The sequence below is a fragment of the Saimiri boliviensis genome, chromosome 16 (assembly GCF_048565385.1).
Source record: "Saimiri boliviensis isolate mSaiBol1 chromosome 16, mSaiBol1.pri, whole genome shotgun sequence".
Taxonomy (NCBI): domain Eukaryota; kingdom Metazoa; phylum Chordata; class Mammalia; order Primates; family Cebidae; genus Saimiri; species Saimiri boliviensis.
In genome coordinates this window covers 63,760,657-63,780,305 of record NC_133464.1, presented here as the reverse complement: position 1 = coordinate 63,780,305, position 19,649 = coordinate 63,760,657, and the positions used below count along the sequence as shown (strand labels likewise).

Here is a 19,649-nt window from a genome sequence, read left to right as displayed (position 1 = left end):
ATCCACAGCTGTTGTAAAAGCGCAAAATGCCGCATTTGTTGTTGAAAGTAACTAGAGCCATTCATTCATTCGTTCGACAGTGTTTATTGAGCAGCAGAGCTGGAATGAGAGGCGATGTTTGTCGTTTTTGACACTCCCCCTTCTTTCTGGACCATCCATCGCCTAATTACTGCGGAACAAACGGAATGCTTGGTTGTATTTCTAAAGGCACAATCAGAAAATTTGTTGAAAACTTGGAGCAGAAATCTTTACTGTACTTCTGACCACCCTTCCTTTTGTTGAGTAGGATCCAATGATTGGCATGAAACTAGTTATTAAACTTGCTTGAGATGGCTAGTCAAATGTCGGAAATAAAAGAAAACGTCAGTATCTAGACTTCTAGAATTTTTTTTTTTTAAATGTAAAGAGACGTGAACCCTTCTCTGCCTTAATGTTAAGGTAGCACTTATTATGTTCTTTGGCAAAACCAAGGAATACGAAAATCTTTTATCAAAACAACGGATAAAACTTAAAAATAATCTGGTACAATGATTTGGTCTTGCTGGAATTAGTAAATTAAAATACAAATGCAGAATGACAAAATTAAGAGCATTAAACATTCCTAATGACATGCCAAGCTATTTTAGAGACTGCGGCAAAAGCTTCTCTACAAGTGGGTTTGATGTAACGCTCTGGTAGCAAGAATCCGTATTTGCCTGTATCTCGAAGTTCAATTGTAAACGAGTATTTGATGCCCAAATCATAGAGCCAATCATCCGCACCTCCAGGAGCTAGGTCTGAAAGAAGAAAGAAGTTACTTTTTGAACTATAGGTGTTTCAAATTAATTAACAAACTGGGAATTGTTTGATTTAAATGTTTATTTGTTTGGATACCTTTACATTTTTTTTCAGTTTTCAGCTAATACAAACAACTTTACAGTGAGTACCCTTGTTTATATATAATTGCTTCTTTGTCTCTTTAGAATATTCTTTCCTGGAATAGATTTGCTAGTCTAAGGCTTTGCACTTTTGCAATTACGACAAGTTCCCAAATGGACTTCAAAAGAACTGAATTAATTTATACCTCCATAAGCAGGATGTGAATTTGCCCACTTCCTCATCCCGTACCATCAATAGGAATTATGAATTCTGATAATTTTATGGGTGAAAACTAATATCCAACTGTCTTGATTTTTTTTTTTTTTATTATCAGTGAGTTGCCATTTCGTTTGGCATATATTTACTGACCATCTTTATATTTTCTATTAGTTGTCCTTCCTCATTTTTCTTCTTGGTTCATTTTATCAATTGCTTATAAAAACAATATTAATGTTATTAGCTCTGTTTGGCATGTAGACCTTTTTTTCTCCTTTCTTTCATTTCTCCTTTCATAAGGAATTTTTTTCTCCTTACTGAGCTTTCAACTTCATTTATGCAGAGTTTTCATATGAAAATATATGTTCTACCTGGAATTTACTTTGGTGAAAGACATGTTAATAATTCAATTAATTTTTTTCTAGGTAACTTGTTAGGTTTTCCAACCCCATTAATTGAATAATCTAACTTTTTTTTTTTTTTTTGAGTGCTAAATTGAGTCCAGGATATGGCGAAATCTGGCCCAAAATTTTAATTTATAATTTTAGCATCTATCAGATACAGTTTGGGGAGCATCACATGAAAGTTATAATTACCAGAAGACTTGTTACAGTTTAATGCATGTTAACTAAAATATATATATATTTTAGTGTTCATTATAAATACTATTTTGACCTTTTTTGAGATGGAGTCTCCCTCTGTCACCCAGGCTGGAGTGCAGTGGTGCAATCTGAGCTCACTGCTACCTCTGTCTCCCGGGTTCAAGTGATTCTTATGTGTCAGCTGCCCAAGTGGCTGGCATTAAAAGTGCCCCACCATGCCCAGCTAATTTTTGTATTTTTAGTATAGACAGGGTTTCACCATGTTGACCAGGCTGGTCTCGAACTCCCGACCTCAAGTGATCCTCCTGCCTTGGCCTCCCGAAGTGCCGGTATTACCGGGGTGAGCCACTGTGCTTGGCCTCTTTTTGATTTTTCCATTTAAAAAATGGAAAAACCTGGATTTGGCCTTCAAGCTGTAGTTTTCTGATGCCTGATTACAGGTTTATTTTCTGCTCCTTTTTTCCCATCTCCCTTCAAACTTCAAAAGGGCAAAATCCGTCTGCCCTCTCACTGTGTATAGATAGGAGTTCATCAGTAAATATCTTTCAGCAAAAATTAATCAAAACTTTTTGTTAAGAGTTTGTCACAAGCTCTTGTCTGTGTAGTGTATATTAAAGACAATCAACTGTAATGTGTTATGAGCTATAGTCTTGGGGACAGGCTAACACTAAAAAATGGGATTGTGCAAATGGGATGCCCTAGATTAGTGTAGTATATATACAACCTGCACGACCTTCTGTGGTGGCCCTGGGAATCATACAAAAGTTTTATGAACTTTTCTGCTTCACTCATTACGTGATGCCAGTTCTGTAATTCCTACTCTATTGTGATAAATATAATGTATTAAATAGCATTTTGGCTTCTTTTTAGTAACTCATTTATTTTAATTTTATTTATTTATTTTTTGAGACAGAGATTTGCTCTTATTGCCCAGGCTGGAGTGCAGTGGCACGATCTCGGCTCACAGCAACCTGTACATCCCAGGTTGAAACTATTCTGCCTTAGTCTCCTGAGTAGCTATGATTACAGGCATGTGCCACCATGCCCAGCTAATGTTGTATTTTTAGTAGAGATGGGGTTTCACCATGTTGGTCAGGCTGGTCTCAAACTCCTGACCTTAAAATTGATCCTCCCACCTCGGCCTCCCAAAGTGCTGGGATTGCAGGGATGAGCCACTGCGCCTGGCCAGTAACTCATTTATTTATATAGCTTTATTCAGCACTGTCATAGCGCTTATTTTTCTGTTCCTAATTATTACAGTTCAAATGTATTACATATGACCCTATTTAATTTGGAAAAATTAAATACACAAAGAAAAGCAGATCACACATATTTCTTTAGCAGCTCAAAGTTCTCTAAGATCATAAGAAGAAATACTTACATAAGGTTTCTGAGCCACTGCCATGTGTATACATAGTATTTTTACTAGTTTTCGCAATAGCACGAACTGCTTCACTGGCTACTAGAGACTGGAAGCAAGAAGACATGGAATTTCAGTTAATATGCAGCTTTGAAACAGGACAGGTAGAAGTTTCTAAAAAAAAATCGTACAATAATTGAATCAAAGCGTACACGTAGAAAATCTAGATTCATCCAAAAGGCAAATTAATAAGATTAACAAATCAACTTAAAAATGTGCACTTTGTGGCAATCACAATTGCTTAGCTTTAAACATAAACTATTCCAATATATTGAAATTTTAATTTGCAGAAAAAAATTCTCACATGCCTTTTTGGGAATTCATTTATTACAGAAAGTGAAGTATAACGACATTTCAAAGGCTTAGAGGTACTCCATTTCTGAACAAAATTATCAGCAAACTTTAAATCCAGCGTCTCTAAACATATACATACACTTAATGCATGCATGATTCACTTCTTATCCTTCTCATAACTTCTATTTTCTAATTGTGTAAAATGTCTAATGACTTTCACAGATTCATCAAATCAAAAAAGATTATGACTCTGGTATGGCACAGGATATTAACAAAGACTGTAGTTCAACTTCATTTTGTTCTAGCTTCAAAAATCTGTTCTGAAGTTCTCACTTACCTGGAACTTCTGTGAAATTGGGACTAGCATCATGGTATACACTGTGACCCTCTTGAAAAACTCAGAGATTTATCAGTGGATATTATTTTATGCCATTTCTTTGTTCAAAAAATAAATTTTAATGGAACCCCATTGTCTACATAATGAAATACAAATTAATCTGACATTCACACCCCTTCACAAGCCAACCTCATCTACTTTCTGATGGTATCACCCTCCACTTTTGCATCCTCTTATGGGGAACAACATCTTCTCTGCTTGGAAGGTCCTCCCTTCCCTGTCTGCCTAAAGAACTCCTCTTTCAATGCCTATCTAAAATGTATCTAATCTTTGACATCAACAGCACTTTATTATTCGTTGGTTTTCCCCCCTTAATAGATTATAAATTCCTCAAGGACAGGAACTACTTTATCTCCTCACTTATCTCAGCATTTCCCTCTGAATGCATTAATGAAGCCATCCCTTGCTATTCTAGTCAGAAGTGAGTTGTACCATCTGTGCCACTTACTTAGTAGTTACTCTGTGTCACCCTAGAGTACAGTTATTTGTAACATTTGCTCATGGTTGAGCTCCTTAACCATAACACATTCTCTTAAAGGGCAGGATTTTACCTAATGCTTCTTTAGACATCCACTGACAAGGTATTTTACACGTTATGGCTTTCAACAAATATGTGTGCTGACAGTAATGAAAAAAAGAGCATAATTAGACTAATTCTACTTCCCAAATCATGATACATTTCCTTTTATTTCTTTAAAGATATTTTTAAAAGGTACTTTCCTTTAGAGTTTTCCCTTGAGACGAGAAAAGCTGAAGTATCAAGTATATTTATTTCTAAATGGGCTACTATTTTCAGCAAATGGAAATAATCTTAATATTTGTCATCAGCAATTGCTAGCTCCTGAAATGTGACTATATTTTATTCTGTTAAGAGAGCCAGAAAAAAAAAAAAAAAAAAAAGAGTCACTAAGAAACCAGCTACTACCTAAAATTTAGTCCCCACCCGAGAATGGGGCTGTTGCCATAACACTTTTCGCTATCTGAAGAGCATCTGGGATGAGGGTTTGTTGAAGGCTAGCTACAATCCTTTAAGAATCCTTGCATCTTTTGCCATCAACCCAAACATACAGTATCTGGAACTAAAAAGTGCTAAGGGAGTAGCAGATTATGTGAGTCCTCTTTGAACTTCCTGTATTGTTCATTATGTTCCCAAAAACAGACTCTTGCCTCAATGCTAAAATTGGAGGTGCTTTAATAGGACCAAAACCCTGAGGGTCAGGGAAGTCAGGGCATAAACAATTCCTGCTGCTAATACCAAAGCAATGAGTGCTGTGTTGAGACTTAATCTGTGGTGGGCTGTTGTAGGAAACTAGTGACCACAAAGCTGTTGCATGATTCCATAACTCTCGTCCTTGCTTATATGGCTTCACATGCAGATCAGGTCAAGCGGAGTAGTTCCTTCCTAACCTCCCAGGAATTTGTCTGACATTTTCTAAGGGAGCCCGTTGTTGGAATAAAGTGCATGTTGTTAGAGTAAGGCACGTTCTTTTACATTCCCTTAGCAAACACTGACCCAGGGCAACTCTCAACAGAATCGCACTATGATTTAAAACATCTATCATTTGCCTTCTAGAAGACAAAATTTTTCCCATAGTTTTGATTTCAACTAAGTATTATTTTATTTCCAAAATGCTAATGAGAAAAATAATCAAGTAGCACTTACCAGTTCCTCATGGTCTTTGGTTTTACTTCGATTATAGGAATATGGAAACACTATATGCTGGGCGTATGAATGCATGCTGATGTATGCTTTAATGCGGTTGATATTTCGTCTCAAGAAACTAGCCACCGCCTTCACTTCTGGTTCTGACTCAGGATAAAGTCCACAGTAGACTTCCGAGCATGAGAAACTGGATGCACCTTCCTCTGTAGCGAAATTGATAAGGTGAAATTATGAGGGAATGCACATACTATTTTAATCTGTGGTTTCCCAGTCAATGTACTTTCCTAATATATATGTTGCAACATTTTTAGATGAATGGATTAGGTAGGGCTCTGTAAACAGCATATTTCCACTAAGTGTTGTTTATGTTTCTTTTGAAGTCAAATACTTATCTGCCCACATAGCTGACCTTCTAACAGTCATTCCCAGTACCTGTCTCCCTTGCAACCTTGAGAAAGTGGCTAAGAGAGTCTCAGAGATGCCAGCTCTGTTTCCAGACTTCTGGTTATGTGAGAAAAAAATAAACCCCATTTTACTTAATCCACTGTAGATTTAGTTTTTCTGATATTTATAATTTTAAAACTACCCATTAATATCGTCCATAAAAAAAAAAGCCTCACTTCAGAACTCAGAATATGTAAATTCACCTTCAGTGCTCATTTTAACTTGCTAAAGTGGTTTAGCAAATAAAATGGGATGATGATATTTGTTGCCAGACTAACGTTCATTCATTCCTTTGATAGATTATAGTTCATATCACTTCAGATAATACCCTGCCTTTCAACACTTCCCCTCTCTGTCCCTAATACACAAAAGTGAAACCTCATCAAGCTGCATCTGCCACAAGAGGTAATTCCCTCCTGGAAACAGTTGAGGACTCAGGATTCAGTCTGATTCTTGTGCTTTGCCAGTCTGAATCCCTTCAAGGATAACTTGAAATCAATACTAAGAGTCTAGTCTCAGTCTAGCTGCTCTCTTGAACAGACAGTAAGAATAGTAATACTATCATCTGATACCTGCAGAGCACATGCTGTGCATCAGGAACTCTGCTAAGATTTTTGCCACATCTCATTTAATTCTTACAACAACCCTATGAAGTAAATTCTGTTATTTTAGGAGATGCAATCCGGATATTCTTGGTGGTAACCATTCTTCAGACTAAGAGGCTATACAGCATATTGTTAAGCACCCCATTGCTTGATTCTAAATCTTGACTTTACCATTTATTAGCTATATGGCCTTGGGTTAATTTATAAAAATCTATCTGTGTCTCAATTTCCTTATCTGCAAAATTTAAAAAATTATATATTAAATGCAGATTGAATGAGGATTAAATGAGCTAGTTCATACAAAGTGTTTTGCCTGGCATGTAGTGTGGATGTGTTTCATAACTGTTGCTGTTTATCATCATCATCATTTGAACTGAGACCTGAAGGAAGCCAGTGTGCACTGCAGAGAATAGACGGGGAGAGGAAGGATTCACTGAGCCTCCCTAGGGCTCCAGGCCCAGTTCTTGTCTGTTTCTGAGTCTAGCTGCATCCCTGCCTCAGGGTTCCATGGGCTACTCACTATCGTTACAGAACCCACTTTTCTTATGTAAGCTCATTCTGCTTTCTTCCTATTATTATATAAACACAACATTAATGTTTGTTAAACATTTCTTTCCCTGAGAGGAAGTGTGCTGAACACTTAAGGTCTTCCCAAGTATTTCATTTTTAACCAATAATGTGATTGGATAAACCGTTTTTGATAGTTTGATCACCTTTGAATATTCTTGCCCTTTTATGTAGTATATAATTCTAGAGAATTTAGATTATATATTGGGAATGGAAGTCTGGGAGGACATACCCATTGAATTGAGAAGTGGTGCCTTAATATGAATCCTCAGACCAGTGTTGTTTAATAGAAATATGATGCAAGTCACATTTACTTTAAATGCTCAAGTGACCACTTTAAGAAAAATAAAAAGAAGGCCAGGCATGGTGGCTTACACCTGTAATCACAGCACTTTGAGAGGTCGAGGCAGGCAGATGACTTTGAGATCAGGAGTTCAAGACCAGTCTGGCCAACATGGTGAAAATGCCTCTCTACCAAAAATACAAAAAAATTAGCCAGGCATGGTAGTGCATGCCTCTAATCCCAGCTACTCAAGGCTGAGGCACGAAAGTCACTTGAACCTGGGAGGCGGAAGTTGCAGTGAACTGAAATCATGCCACTGCACTTCAGCCTGGACAACAGAGCAAGACTCTGACACACACACACACACACACACACACACACACACACACACCCAGAAATATGTCAGATTAATTCAATGTTATAATTTATTTATTCAACTGTGTACAAAGTATCATTTTAAATGTAACCAACATAAAAATTATTCTTGAAATAATTTTATGTTCCTTTTTTCATATTAAGTCTTCAAATTCTGGTGTGTATTTAACACAGTGCATGTCTCAATTCAGACAAGCTACATTTCAAGCGCTGGATAGCCACATGTGATTAGTGGCTATTGTGCTGGACAGTGAGCCTCAGATTCTCATCCTATGACTGGGATTCTAGAGATTTCAGCATTTTAGTGGAAAGAACCTTGAAGAGGCAGGAAACTTGAGATTGAGACTCTGGTTTACCATTAAGGAGTTATGTTAATTTGGGCAACTACTTCATCCATCTCAGCCTCAGGAGTCTCATCTGTATCTCAAAGGAACTTGGGCCACTGGATCCCTCCAAGCTCAAGCATTCTGTGATCTATAGACATGGAACCAAGAACACTGTGAAATATCTATAACAGGCAAATTCATAGAGACAGAAAGTAGATAAGAAATTACCAGCCGGGCGCGGTGGCTCAAGCCTGTAATCCCAGCACTTTGGGAGGCTGAGGCGGGTGGATCATGAGGTCGAGAGATCGAGACCATCCTGGTCAACATGGTGAAACCCCGTCTCTACTAAAAAAAAATACAAAAAAATTAGCTGGGCATGGTGGCACGTGCCTGTAATCCCAGCTACTCGGGAGGCTGAGGCAGGAGAATTGCCTGAACCCAGGAGGCGGAGGTTGCGGTGAGCCGAGATCACGCCATCGCACTCCAGCCTGGGTAACAAGAGCGAAAACTCCGCCTCAAAAAAAAAAAAAAAAGAAAGAAATTACCGAGGCCTGGGGAGAAGGTAGGGATGAGGAGATATTGCCTACTGGTTACAATAGGCAAAAATCTCTCTTTGGGACAACTAAAAAATTTTGGGAATAGATGTAGTGATTGTGAATGTCCTTAATGCCACTGAATTTTACAATTAAAAATGGTTAAAATGGCAAATTTTATATTACATGTATTTTGTCACAATAAAAAAGAACTTTAAAAAACACTCCTAGAGAAAGAAATAAAGGATTTTCCATTCAACCCAGTTGCAAAAACTTTGTAGTTGAACTCTTAGAAAATGTGTGGTGCTGTCTTAGGAAGTGTGAGATCAAAGGTTCTCACAATGTGCTCCTGTTATGAATGGAGTTGCATCCTTCTAAAACTCCTATGTTGAAGCCCGAAGCCTCAGTGTGACTGTATTTAAAGATAGGGCCTTTAAGGAGATAAAGTAAAATGAAGTCGTAAGTGTGGGGCCCTAATCCAATGTGACTGGTGCCCTTATAGGAATAAAGAGAGACACCAGGGAGGTTTGTGCAGAAAGAAAAGGCCATGTGAGGGCACAGAGAGACAGCAGCCATCTACAAGCCAACCAGAGAATCCCCAGGAAGACCTCAATCTGCTGGCACCTTGATTTTGGACATCCAATCCTCTGCAACTGTGAGAAAATTGCTTCTTAAGCGACCCAACCTATGGTATTTGGTTATAGTAGCCTGAGAAGATGAAGACACCCCTACAACCTACCCTCCACTCTCATCTCCAACACACACACACACACACACACACACACGCACACAGACACACAATTTTAATACAGAGGAGTATAAAATGAGTAGGCTTGATATGTCACTTCCCATTAATAAGTGAGGTCTTTCTTAGATCCTTGATATAAAGTATCATAGGGGCACATTCTAGTTGTAGGGATGAGAAAGGTAAGATTAAATTCTTCTTTTTCACTGTCTTACTTACATAGTACTGAATAGATACTGGGACAGTTGGTAATCAAAAGAGTTCCTTACAATTACTTTTTATTTTATTGGGGATTTTTTAAAAATTAAAAACCTGTATGCTTGCTGCTTCTGTTTCTGTTTTTCACTCTTGTGATACATAACAATATATAACACCATGCGTAAGAGGGGGCTGAGACATTTCTTGATGACAATAACAGAATATATTTTGACTACTTAGCTATCCAAATTAAATAACACTGACTTCACCAAGAAAAATATTAAGTGAAATCAAGCACCAAAAGAGCTTGAAGATAAAATCAAAAGTTCAAAAGGGAACTGGTAACTGAAGAATGTCAGATATAGAAGAATTTCCTAAATTTGGAGTCGGTCAGCCTGGCTTTATATTCCCAGCTCTGCCATGTACTTGCATATACTTCCTATGTGCTCTTGAGGAAGGGACTTAACTGTTTTCAGTCTGGGTTCCTCCATCCGTGATTTGTAGATAATGAAATCTAAGAGATGAACTATGTTGATGGTTCAGCACCGAGTAACTGTCAGCTCTATTTACTCAGATTCTTTTTACATCGCTGCTGATTCTGTGAATCCCTGGCCTGTTACCAGTGCCACAGCAGCCTTTGGGCCTCTGGGAGCATGAGTGGTTTCTTAGGGGAAAAACCACTAAATGATTCCCTGGAGCCTAAGTCAGGATGAACTGCTTCTTCCTCTGAGTTCCTGCTGCATCTGTATCTCTTAGAGCAACTAAATTCATTCATAAGCTCATTTAGTTAATATCTTATGAGGACCCTTCCTGTGCCAGGCACTGTACTAGGTAATGGTTATCGGTTTCTGTCCACATGGAGTTTCTAAACTAGACAGGGAAAAAATAAGGAAATAAGGTAAGTACTTTGTTGTGAGATTTGGTTTTCTTTTGTTTTGGCAATCAGCTTTCCCAGGCTGAATGTTGTGAGGTTTTAATAGGTACTCTGGAATTTTGATAAAATGTTTAAAATCATGAAATTTTACTTCTTTTAAAGGAAATAGGCAAAATTATATGCATAGGATTGTGTAGGGTCTAGGTCTGGGAAGAAGAGGATATTCCTGTGGGTACAATAGCTTTTCTCCCTTTTGGGCCCCATGGAACTCTCTGTGCCCACTTCCAAAAAATACAGATGATGCATACTCATCCTTAGATTAGTTTACTTTTGTAGCTGTTTCTTAAAGGTAATACTATGAAAAATAATGTTGAGTAGGTGGGAAGAGAAAGTGAACTAATACCTACCCCCTTAAAGGCAAACTGATCTTTGTTTTCGGGTTCAGGGGGTACATGTGCAGGTTTGTTCCATGGATATACTGTGTGATGCTGAGGTTTTGGATTCTATTGAACCCGTCACTCAAATAGTGAACACAGTACCCTGTAGGTACTTTTTCAACCCTTTCCCCTTTCTCTGCTTTCCTGCCCCTTTTCAAAGTCCCCAGTGTCTATTGTTCTCTCTTTATGTCTGTGTGTACTCAATGTTTAACTTCCACTTATAAGTGAGAACATATGGTACTTTATTTTCTGTGTTAATTCGCTTAGGATAATGGCTTCCAGCTGCATCCATGTTGCTGTAAAGGACATAATTTTGTTCTTTTTTATGGCTGTGTAGTATTCCAGGAGATATATGTACCACATTTTCTTTATCCAATTCACTATTGACAGACACCTAAATTGATTCCATGTCTTTGCTATTGTGAATAGTGCTGTGATGAACATACAATTGCCTGTGACCCTTTGGTAGATCAATTCATTTTCCTTTGAGTATATACCCAGTGATGAGATTGCTGAGTCGAACAGTAATTCTACTTTTAGTTCCTAGAAAAATCTTCAAACTCCTGAAAGCAGACTGTTCTTGAATGCATAACTCAACATCATCAAATGCCTTGATTCCAATTAAGAAATAATAAATTCTACAGTACTTCTTTTTATACTATTTTTAATATTTTAATAATTTTTGTATTTTCTTTATTAAAGAAATAAAGTGAATAGTGAAAAAAAAAGGCTTCAGACACTATAGAAGTAAACATTTACTTGTACAATTAAAAAAGTGGGGTCCAGGCTGGGCATGGTGGCTCACTCCTGTAATCGCAGCACTTTGGGAGGCCGATACAGGCAGATTACTTAAGGCCAGCAGTTCAAGACCAGCCTGGCCAACGTGGTGAAACCCCTTCTGTACTAAAAAAAAATACAAAAATTAGCCGGGCATGGTGGCACATATCTGTAGTCCCAGCTACTCAGAAGGCTAGGCAGGAGAATCACTTGAACCTGGGAGGTGGAGGCTGCAGTGAGCCAAAATTGTACCATTGCACTCCAGCCTGGTCAACAGAACAAGACTTTGTCTCAGGAAAAAAAAAAAAAAAAAAAAAGAGATGTCTCCCCATCCCAAGTCGTTGAAACTCTAATGATGAATGTTTTCATTCATGAAAATAGGATCTTTAACTGTTACGTCTTTATTATTCCAGGATAATAGATTTTAGAATTTTGAAGCTGGAAGGGCTCTTAAAGAACTGATTCAACGTTCTTATTTTAAAGATGGGAAAACAGGAGAAAGGAGAGGCCAAAGTGATTTGCTGACTCTGGTCAACCTTTGTAGCATTGTATTTACCTAAGTGTTTGTTATTTAAATTATTCCCTGATTCAGATAGGCCAGCTCTGTATTTAATTTGAATTCATGGGCCTTTCTCTGTGCGAACATCACCCTTTCAGCAAAGAGACATGGCAAGAAATAAAGCCAACAACTTACCACACCAGTGTTTGGAAGCAAAGTTCCTATTCAGGTCTGTTCCGATGCAACGATTGTTCGCATAATAAGACCGGTTCTTTCTCCACATTCGATTCTACATAAACAAAATACAAATAGACAACCTGGGTGGCCATGTTCAGGGCCCAAGGAAAGATACACATTTAAAAGACCAGGCAGCCAGAGTTGCCTTCAGTCCCATACCTTGCATGGCTTTATTACATCACTGTCATTGCAATATTCCTTTGCATGGTCCCTATTGCTATCTGGGTTTCAATCACATCCATTCAGACTATTTTAGTTGAACCAAACAAAATGGTAATATTTGATCAGTTTTGACTGATATAAATAAAGATTTCATTTTGTTCCACTAGGCTGCTTATTAGCCTTCTTGTTTAGTCTTGTTTCCTTTACATTAATTTTATGCACAGGGTCATTTTGAGCTCTTTCGAAGAAAAGCAAAATAACTTTGTATCACAACTCAGCACTGAGTCATGAGTTAAAATGTTCTCTTTAGGTTAATTCACCACTCCCCTTTCAGAGCTAGAAAAGGTGGAGATGTGAAGACACCTGTAGTCTGATGTCTTCTTCGATTGTACTGATTTGCTCTGGTTTTTAAGTATAAAGCAAATTGCCTATTGGGTTCTTGGGGCAAACTGGGGAAGTCTGGTCATGTAAAGAGTTGCACAGACTTTGTTTAAGTTCTGAGTTTGGGATGATGTAGCACCCTTTTCTCCTACTCTCACCAACCCTCTGCCAAGCCTCCCAGGCTGCTGCCACTCCCAGGCCTGTGGTTCAGTGGCAGCAGTAGGTCCGGGGGATATTAAGTTCTCAAACCGCAGGAATTAATAATAAGGTGATGATGCAAAGAACAGTTGGGAAGTTGGAAATCTAAAGGGTGACTGAATTCTACTATGATTCAGGTTAAACTGTAAATATACTTAATATTATCAGTTTACAGATATGACCAATTATTGGACACCAGCTTTGTGTTAGGCATCATGCTAGGTAATTCTCATTTACTTAGTTTGGCATTTGCCCACCTCCACTTACAAACTTTTCAGTTACAGTATTCCTCTCACCAGAGATGACTTTTTCATCAATCTCCTGTGTCATTTCCATCTCTTCTGCATAAATTACCTCCTACACGAAATAATTCATGTGCAATTCCATGGTTGCAATCATTCCAACTAATCTTATTTCTCTTAGTATTTATATGTGCTATTCAAGTAGGTTTTCATAAACTTATATATACCTAGCTATGTTTCTATGTGCCCCCCTTTATATTAGAAAGCATAGTATTTCATATTGCTTGAATAATTTTACATAAATCACGACGTTGATTAACCAGAAAATACAGAAGAGTATGTTAAACTACAAGATGGCAATGCAATTAGCAAATCCTGATAATAGGAAACTCTTTTCTTTGACAAATAAATTGCATGGAAAAAAAATAGAAAGAGCAAAAGATAGAATGGGAGTCCATGGATTAAAATAGAATTAAAAGACATATAAACCAATCATAACGTAAAAGCCTTATTTGGATCTGGAATCAAAGAAGCATACTTTTAAAAAAGTTATGATACAGGCTGGGCATGGTGGCTTATGCCTGTAATCCCAGCACTTTGGGAGTCTCAGGCAGGCAGATGACAAGGTCAGGATTTGAGACCAGCCTGGCCAACATGGTGAAACACCATTTCTACTAAAAATACAAAAATTAGCCGAGCATGGTGGCGTGCACCTGTAATCCCAGCTACTCAGGAGACTGAGGCAGGAGAATCCTGCCACTGCGCTCTGGCCTAAGTGACAGAGTGAGACTCCATCTTAAAAAAAAAAAAAAAAAAAAAAAAGTTATGATACAATTGGAAAGACTGACAATATTTTATGATATTCAGAAATGGTTAATTTTTAAGGTATAATTATACTATAGTTATTTTTTTCAGAGTTCCTTTTCTAGAAATTTATACTAAAATATTTATTGATGAAATGATACGGTACCTAGTATTTATTTCAAAATAAAATGAGTAAGGTAGAAGTGGGTAGAGAGAAGACAGATGAAACAAGACTGGCCATGAGTTGGTCATGAGTTGTTGAGGCTCTGTGATGGGTAGATAGAAGTTTATTATACAATTATGTGCACTTTTATATATATTTGACATTTTCCACAAAAGTTAAGAAAAATGTTTAATAATAAAGCCATTGTGCCTAGATCCAGAATTCTATGAATAATTAACCTGTATATCCCATGTCCCCAAGGAGAGCATGATTTGTCTTCTTTGCCTTTTCTCCTACCTTTTTCCATGTGTAGTCATAACCATCCACATTAACCACTGGCATAACATAGAAATCCATGTGCCTCAGAAGATTGGTATATTCGCTTACTGTCCCATAGAATCGAGTTATCTGCAAATTAAATCAAGTATGTTTAATTAGATGTTTTAAGTTCTTCTGAACTTAGTTTCTTTTTTTAATTATTATTATTTAAGTCATTTGGCATGTTTAGATTTGCAGATTTAACTTTCAGAAAAAATGCTAATTCCTCAGAAGAACTGAATTTAGCGTACTCTGTTATGAAGTAGTGATAAATGCCTTGCACGTGGTACAGTCTTCCCAGTTAATGAAAACAGAAAAATCGAATGATAAGCTTTCTAAATTTGCCTTAAGAAATAAAATTGACTTTTTATTAAAGCCATAGAGCCCACTATGAAGACTTAAGGAAACAAAAACCTAAAGTGAGCCAAGTGAGAGGAAGAGCTGAGCAATCATAGACCACAGGCCAGCTGATGGGAATCAATCCCACCCTCTCATCACTAGTAGTGAGGAATAGTCATAACTCATTACTAGTAATGAGGAGTAGTCATAACTCATTACTAGTAGTGAGGCGTAGTCATAACTCATCACTGTAGTTTAGCTCCTTTTTCCGTAATTCATGCTCATCAGAGCTTAAACTACCTATCTTGTTTTATCCCCAGATGTGATTACATGATATTTGGTACATTGTCCTTAGAACTTGTGGAGCTCAAGTTTTGCTAGAATTGAGTGTGTTTCCCAAGCATTTGACCATCTAGCTTTGGAACTGGGGTAGTTTTTCCTAGGTACTGACTATGAATTCCTAACAGACATAATCTCAAACTTGTTCCTCTCTACTTCAGAGTCACCCAGCCTAGCAGCACATATTACAACGCGATCCAATGGCATCCAAATTTGGCGACTGAGAAGTTTATCCCAAAATGACAAAATGTACCAGCAGGAGAACTATAAAGACAAATTATAGCTGGTCAAATCATTTCCCCTTAATTATGTTAAATATTTAATTTGGTGTACAGTTGTTTGTTGCCTTAAAGTTTACTCAGAAGATATTGTTAAGAAATGTCTTTTTCATTATTGACAAAATAAAAACAAGCCTTTTACAAACTTCACCATTTTCCCTTTAAATGTTTAAAATAAAATTCATATTTCCCTGGAACAGTCACAAGAGTCACATTAAAATTCTTTGCCATGAATAAATACTTATGAAATCTGAGAGAAAGGAAAGAAAAAAGTTGTTTTAAAATCTACTGTAGGTCAGAAATGAAAGGTTAATGAAAAGGAAGCAAAATTTGTAGGATGAAGGAAGCCATGTTTTAAATAGTTGAGCAACCAGTTAAATATGTCTTTATGCTACAAATATATAAATGTATGTTAGCATCATTTTTCAGTAATAATGTAGCATTCATTATTAGAAATTATTAGGAGAGCCTGTTCCTTTCAAAATAATAAGGCAAATGATAAAAGATTTCTTATTTTCATTTCTACAACATGGGCCAAACTTTTAATAGATGTAGCATGATGGGTTTCTTCTTCTGCTTCACTTTTAAAATTTCCATCCTACTTTTACCTGTGATTGGATAAGAATCTTTCTGCAAAAGGTTAGGCTCTGAGAGATGACCAATGTTAGGCCCAGAACAATGTTACCTATTTCTTTATTTAATAGGTAGGAATCCAGACAGAAAGAGTGAGTGAGGGCTGAAATATAGTCTGTGCTGTGTGTTAAGCCACACCTTCAAGTGTGGCTATAGCTACAATCTCAAAGAAAGGGGTGCCCATTTTTTCTTTAATAGCTTATTGAGATATAATTTACATTTCAGAAATTCACCATTTTAAAATGTGAAATTCAGGAGGTTTTGGTGTATTCATAGAGTTGTGCAACCATCACCAATATTTGATTTTTGGAACATTTCATCATAAAAACCCATGACTATGCTCACTAGAACTCACTCCCCATTCCCTCCCGCCACTTCCCCAAGTCTCTGGCAATCACTAATAAACTTTCTATCTCTGTGGATTTTGCCCATTCTGGGCATTTCATATAAATGGAATAATATATGTGGCATTTTGTGTCTGGTTTCTTTTACTTAGCATAGTATTTTTAAGATTCATCTATGTTGTAGCATGAATCAATACTTCATTCCTTTTTATTGCTGATTGATGGTTCATTGCATGAATATACCACATTTTGTTTTTCTACTCATAAGTTGATAAAAATTTGAGTTGTTTCCACTTTTTGACTATTATGATGATATTGCTATAATCATTTGTAAACATATGTGTTCAATTGTCTTGGGTATACACCTGGGAGTGGAATTGCTGGGTCATATAGTAATGCTATACTTATCTTTTGAGGAACTTTCACATTGTTTTCCAAAGTGGCTGAAGAAATTTTGTCTGTCACACAAAAGACAATAAATAAATTTTTGTTGAAGGTATGTTACCAACATGGCAAGTAACATTATTGAAATCTTGTTCTACTAGAGATGGTCCACAATGTATAATGGTTTCACTTATGATTTTTTGAATTCACAGTAACACAAAAGCAATGTATAGTCAATAGAAACCATGCTTTGAGTACCCATGCCACCATTCCATTCTTCAATTTTAGTGCAGCATTTAATAAATGATATGGGATATTCAGCAATTTTTTATAAAATAGGTTTCATGTTAGATGATTTTCACCTCCTGTAGACTAATGTAAGTGTTCTGAGCACATTTAAGGAAGGTTAAGCTATGATATTTGGTAGATTAGGTGTATTAAATGCATTTTTTACTTAAAATATTTTCAGTTGTGATGGTTTATTGGGTTTATTGAGACATAACCCCACCATAAGTTGAGAAGCATCTGTATAAAAGAAAAAAAAAATGAGAATAGCGGGCCATGAGGAAAAGTGTAAGACTGAGTGAGTGATGAGAGGGTGGGATTGATTCCCCTCAGCTGGCCTGTGGCCAGTGATCACTCAGGTCTTCCTCTCACTTTGCGTGGGGTGCACTCAAGCTTTGCCCTCAACGTGGCCCTAAACAACAACAACAGTTCCTACCCAGGAATTCACCAATAACCATTTGACAGATAATAAACTCATACATAAAGACATATATGTCAGTTAATGGGGTTGTAGAAAAAAATATATAAGACACATGAAAGGAGCCTCATTCTAGATGAGAATGGGCACTGCTGATCATGGTTTCCAAAAATAGTTAATGTGGCTAAATTGAGACAGGTTATGCTTCCACGACTGTATGTGTATTGCAGTGGTGACAATGAGACCTGTAACATTTTGCTATGCTAAAAAGAAAAAAAAAAGATACATGAAGGGAAGATTTTAAAACAAAATGTCGTTTTCATTACCATTAGAAATATATCAAAGAGCTATCAGTCTCAGTTTTTACTCCAGTCTCTATATATGTCTGTATAATTTGAACCATAGCCAATGGCAATAAAGTATTTATCCCAACAGTAGGTACTGTTTAGATACCCACTGGAACTCAAAATTGTATGTCAGCCTAAACTTGCAACGTTAATTTAAATTTCAAATTCCACAAGGTATATTGAGCATCAGTTATGTTGACCAAACAATATACCAGGTTATGGGGAACAAAAAAATTACTTTAGAGACATTCTCTGCCTTCAAAAAGCTAATAGAAGTGATGAGTTGGAAAGGGAAAAGCAGCAATTCTATGCTACTAACATAAATATGATAATAAACAATGGCAAGTTGTACAAGGTGACTCAGAAAAAGGATGGTTAATTCTATGGAGTGTTCGGGGTTAGAACTCCTGAAGAGCAGGTCAAGAGGGCAAGAAATTGAGATTCAGATGAATTTGTGATGGAACCAATTAGTGAAGAAAGTATTCCGGGAAAAGGGCTGATAAATTAAAAGGATGTAGATCTATGTAGGAACTGGAAACACTTTACTAAATTTGAAAAAAAAAAAAAAAAAAGAAAAAAAAAGCAGTCATCGTAGGGGTGAGAAATGAAAGAAGACATGAAATTAAGAAGTTGCATTGCTAAATGGCTTCTTCTAACCTTCCTTGATGCTGTCCATGGCCATATTCTGGATCTAAGGATTAGCAAACATTATTTCTGTGATCCAGAGGACAGCTAGAGGAGAAATTTACTAAAGAGGTGTTGAAATGACTTTTAGTAGAACAGTGAATAAGGAACTGTGAAGATATGTTGTGAGGTGACTCACACATGGACTTTGAGTTCACTCAGAATGATGGCAAGAGTTCGAGGAGAATAAAGAATTATGAAGCAGGTACCAGGAAATTCTCTGAACGTCAATGCAAGACAGCAATAAAAAATGTAACAGTGCAACCAGATTATGTAAGTTTCTGAGAAGAGAAGGATCAGTGGTAGTAACAGGACAGGGGAATGCTGATCCACTCCTCCAGGCCTCTCAGCATATGGTGATATGAAAGAAAGATCAGCCCCTCTACTTGAAGGAGCCACCAAGAAGCAGTGTCCTTAAGTCATGTGTCAGCTGTGGTGAGGAGGGGCAGAGAGAATTCTGTGAAGTCCGGGAGGTTGTAGAGCTCTAACTTTGTGTGCAAAAGACGAGTTTTCTAGGGCAGAGGTTTGGCAGAAGGTTAGCAGTGAGAAAAGCCATCTGGCAGAAAAAGTACTTGGCAAGTTGTGATGGTTCACACATATTCACTGAGTCCTACAGTGTGCCAGCCCCTGTGCTGGATTTTGGCTTGGTGTTGCAATCATGCACAAATCAGTCTCAGCTCTGCCTTTGCAGAAGGATAAATTTAGATCTTCTGGGAGTATATGAACAAGAAGCTTAGAAAGATATGACTGGCCTCACGCTTCTCAGAGTGTACTGTAGTGGATTTTCTCTGAGACTAGACTGTAAGATTTTTGAAATCCTTACTGAGTTATAGAAAAGAGCAAAAGACTTAAAATCTAAGATTTCAATTTGCCTTTGGGTGCTTCAGCTTGTAGGTGCTATGTAGGTGAATATAAAACCTACCTACACAATTTTTGAAAGGTAAATATTTTATTTTACTTTCCCTCCTCCAGTGCTTTGA

General features: G+C 37.1%; 1 protein-coding gene, 1 long non-coding RNA gene and 1 other non-coding gene across 11 annotated transcripts in view; 2 read left to right on the top strand and 1 right to left on the bottom strand.

Annotated features, from left to right (window-relative positions):
- LOC141581635 (uncharacterized) overlaps positions 1 to 19,649 on the top strand; it is a 76,706-nt gene that overhangs the window by 191 nt on the left and 56,866 nt on the right. The window lies entirely within an intron of this gene.
- Positions 65 to 19,649, bottom strand: part of CPB2 (carboxypeptidase B2) — a 49,929-nt gene continuing 30,344 nt past the window's right edge. For all 4 annotated transcript variants that reach the window (XM_039473115.2, XM_074387737.1, XM_003934356.4 and 1 more), the window contains 5 exons: positions 14,598 to 14,708; positions 12,309 to 12,402; positions 5,451 to 5,653; positions 3,058 to 3,145; positions 65 to 776 (listed from right to left, as the gene is read on the bottom strand). In XM_039473115.2, the coding sequence (XP_039329049.1) occupies positions 592 to 776; positions 3,058 to 3,145; positions 5,451 to 5,653; positions 12,309 to 12,402; positions 14,598 to 14,708 (681 nt within the window). In that variant the 3' untranslated portion in view covers positions 65 to 591. The remainder of the gene's footprint in view (positions 777 to 3,057; positions 3,146 to 5,450; positions 5,654 to 12,308; positions 12,403 to 14,597; positions 14,709 to 19,649) is intronic.
- On the top strand, positions 17,762 to 17,894 carry LOC120365838 (small nucleolar RNA SNORA1). The gene has a single exon (XR_005580682.1). It is a non-coding gene; the product is annotated as a small nucleolar RNA SNORA1 (small nucleolar RNA).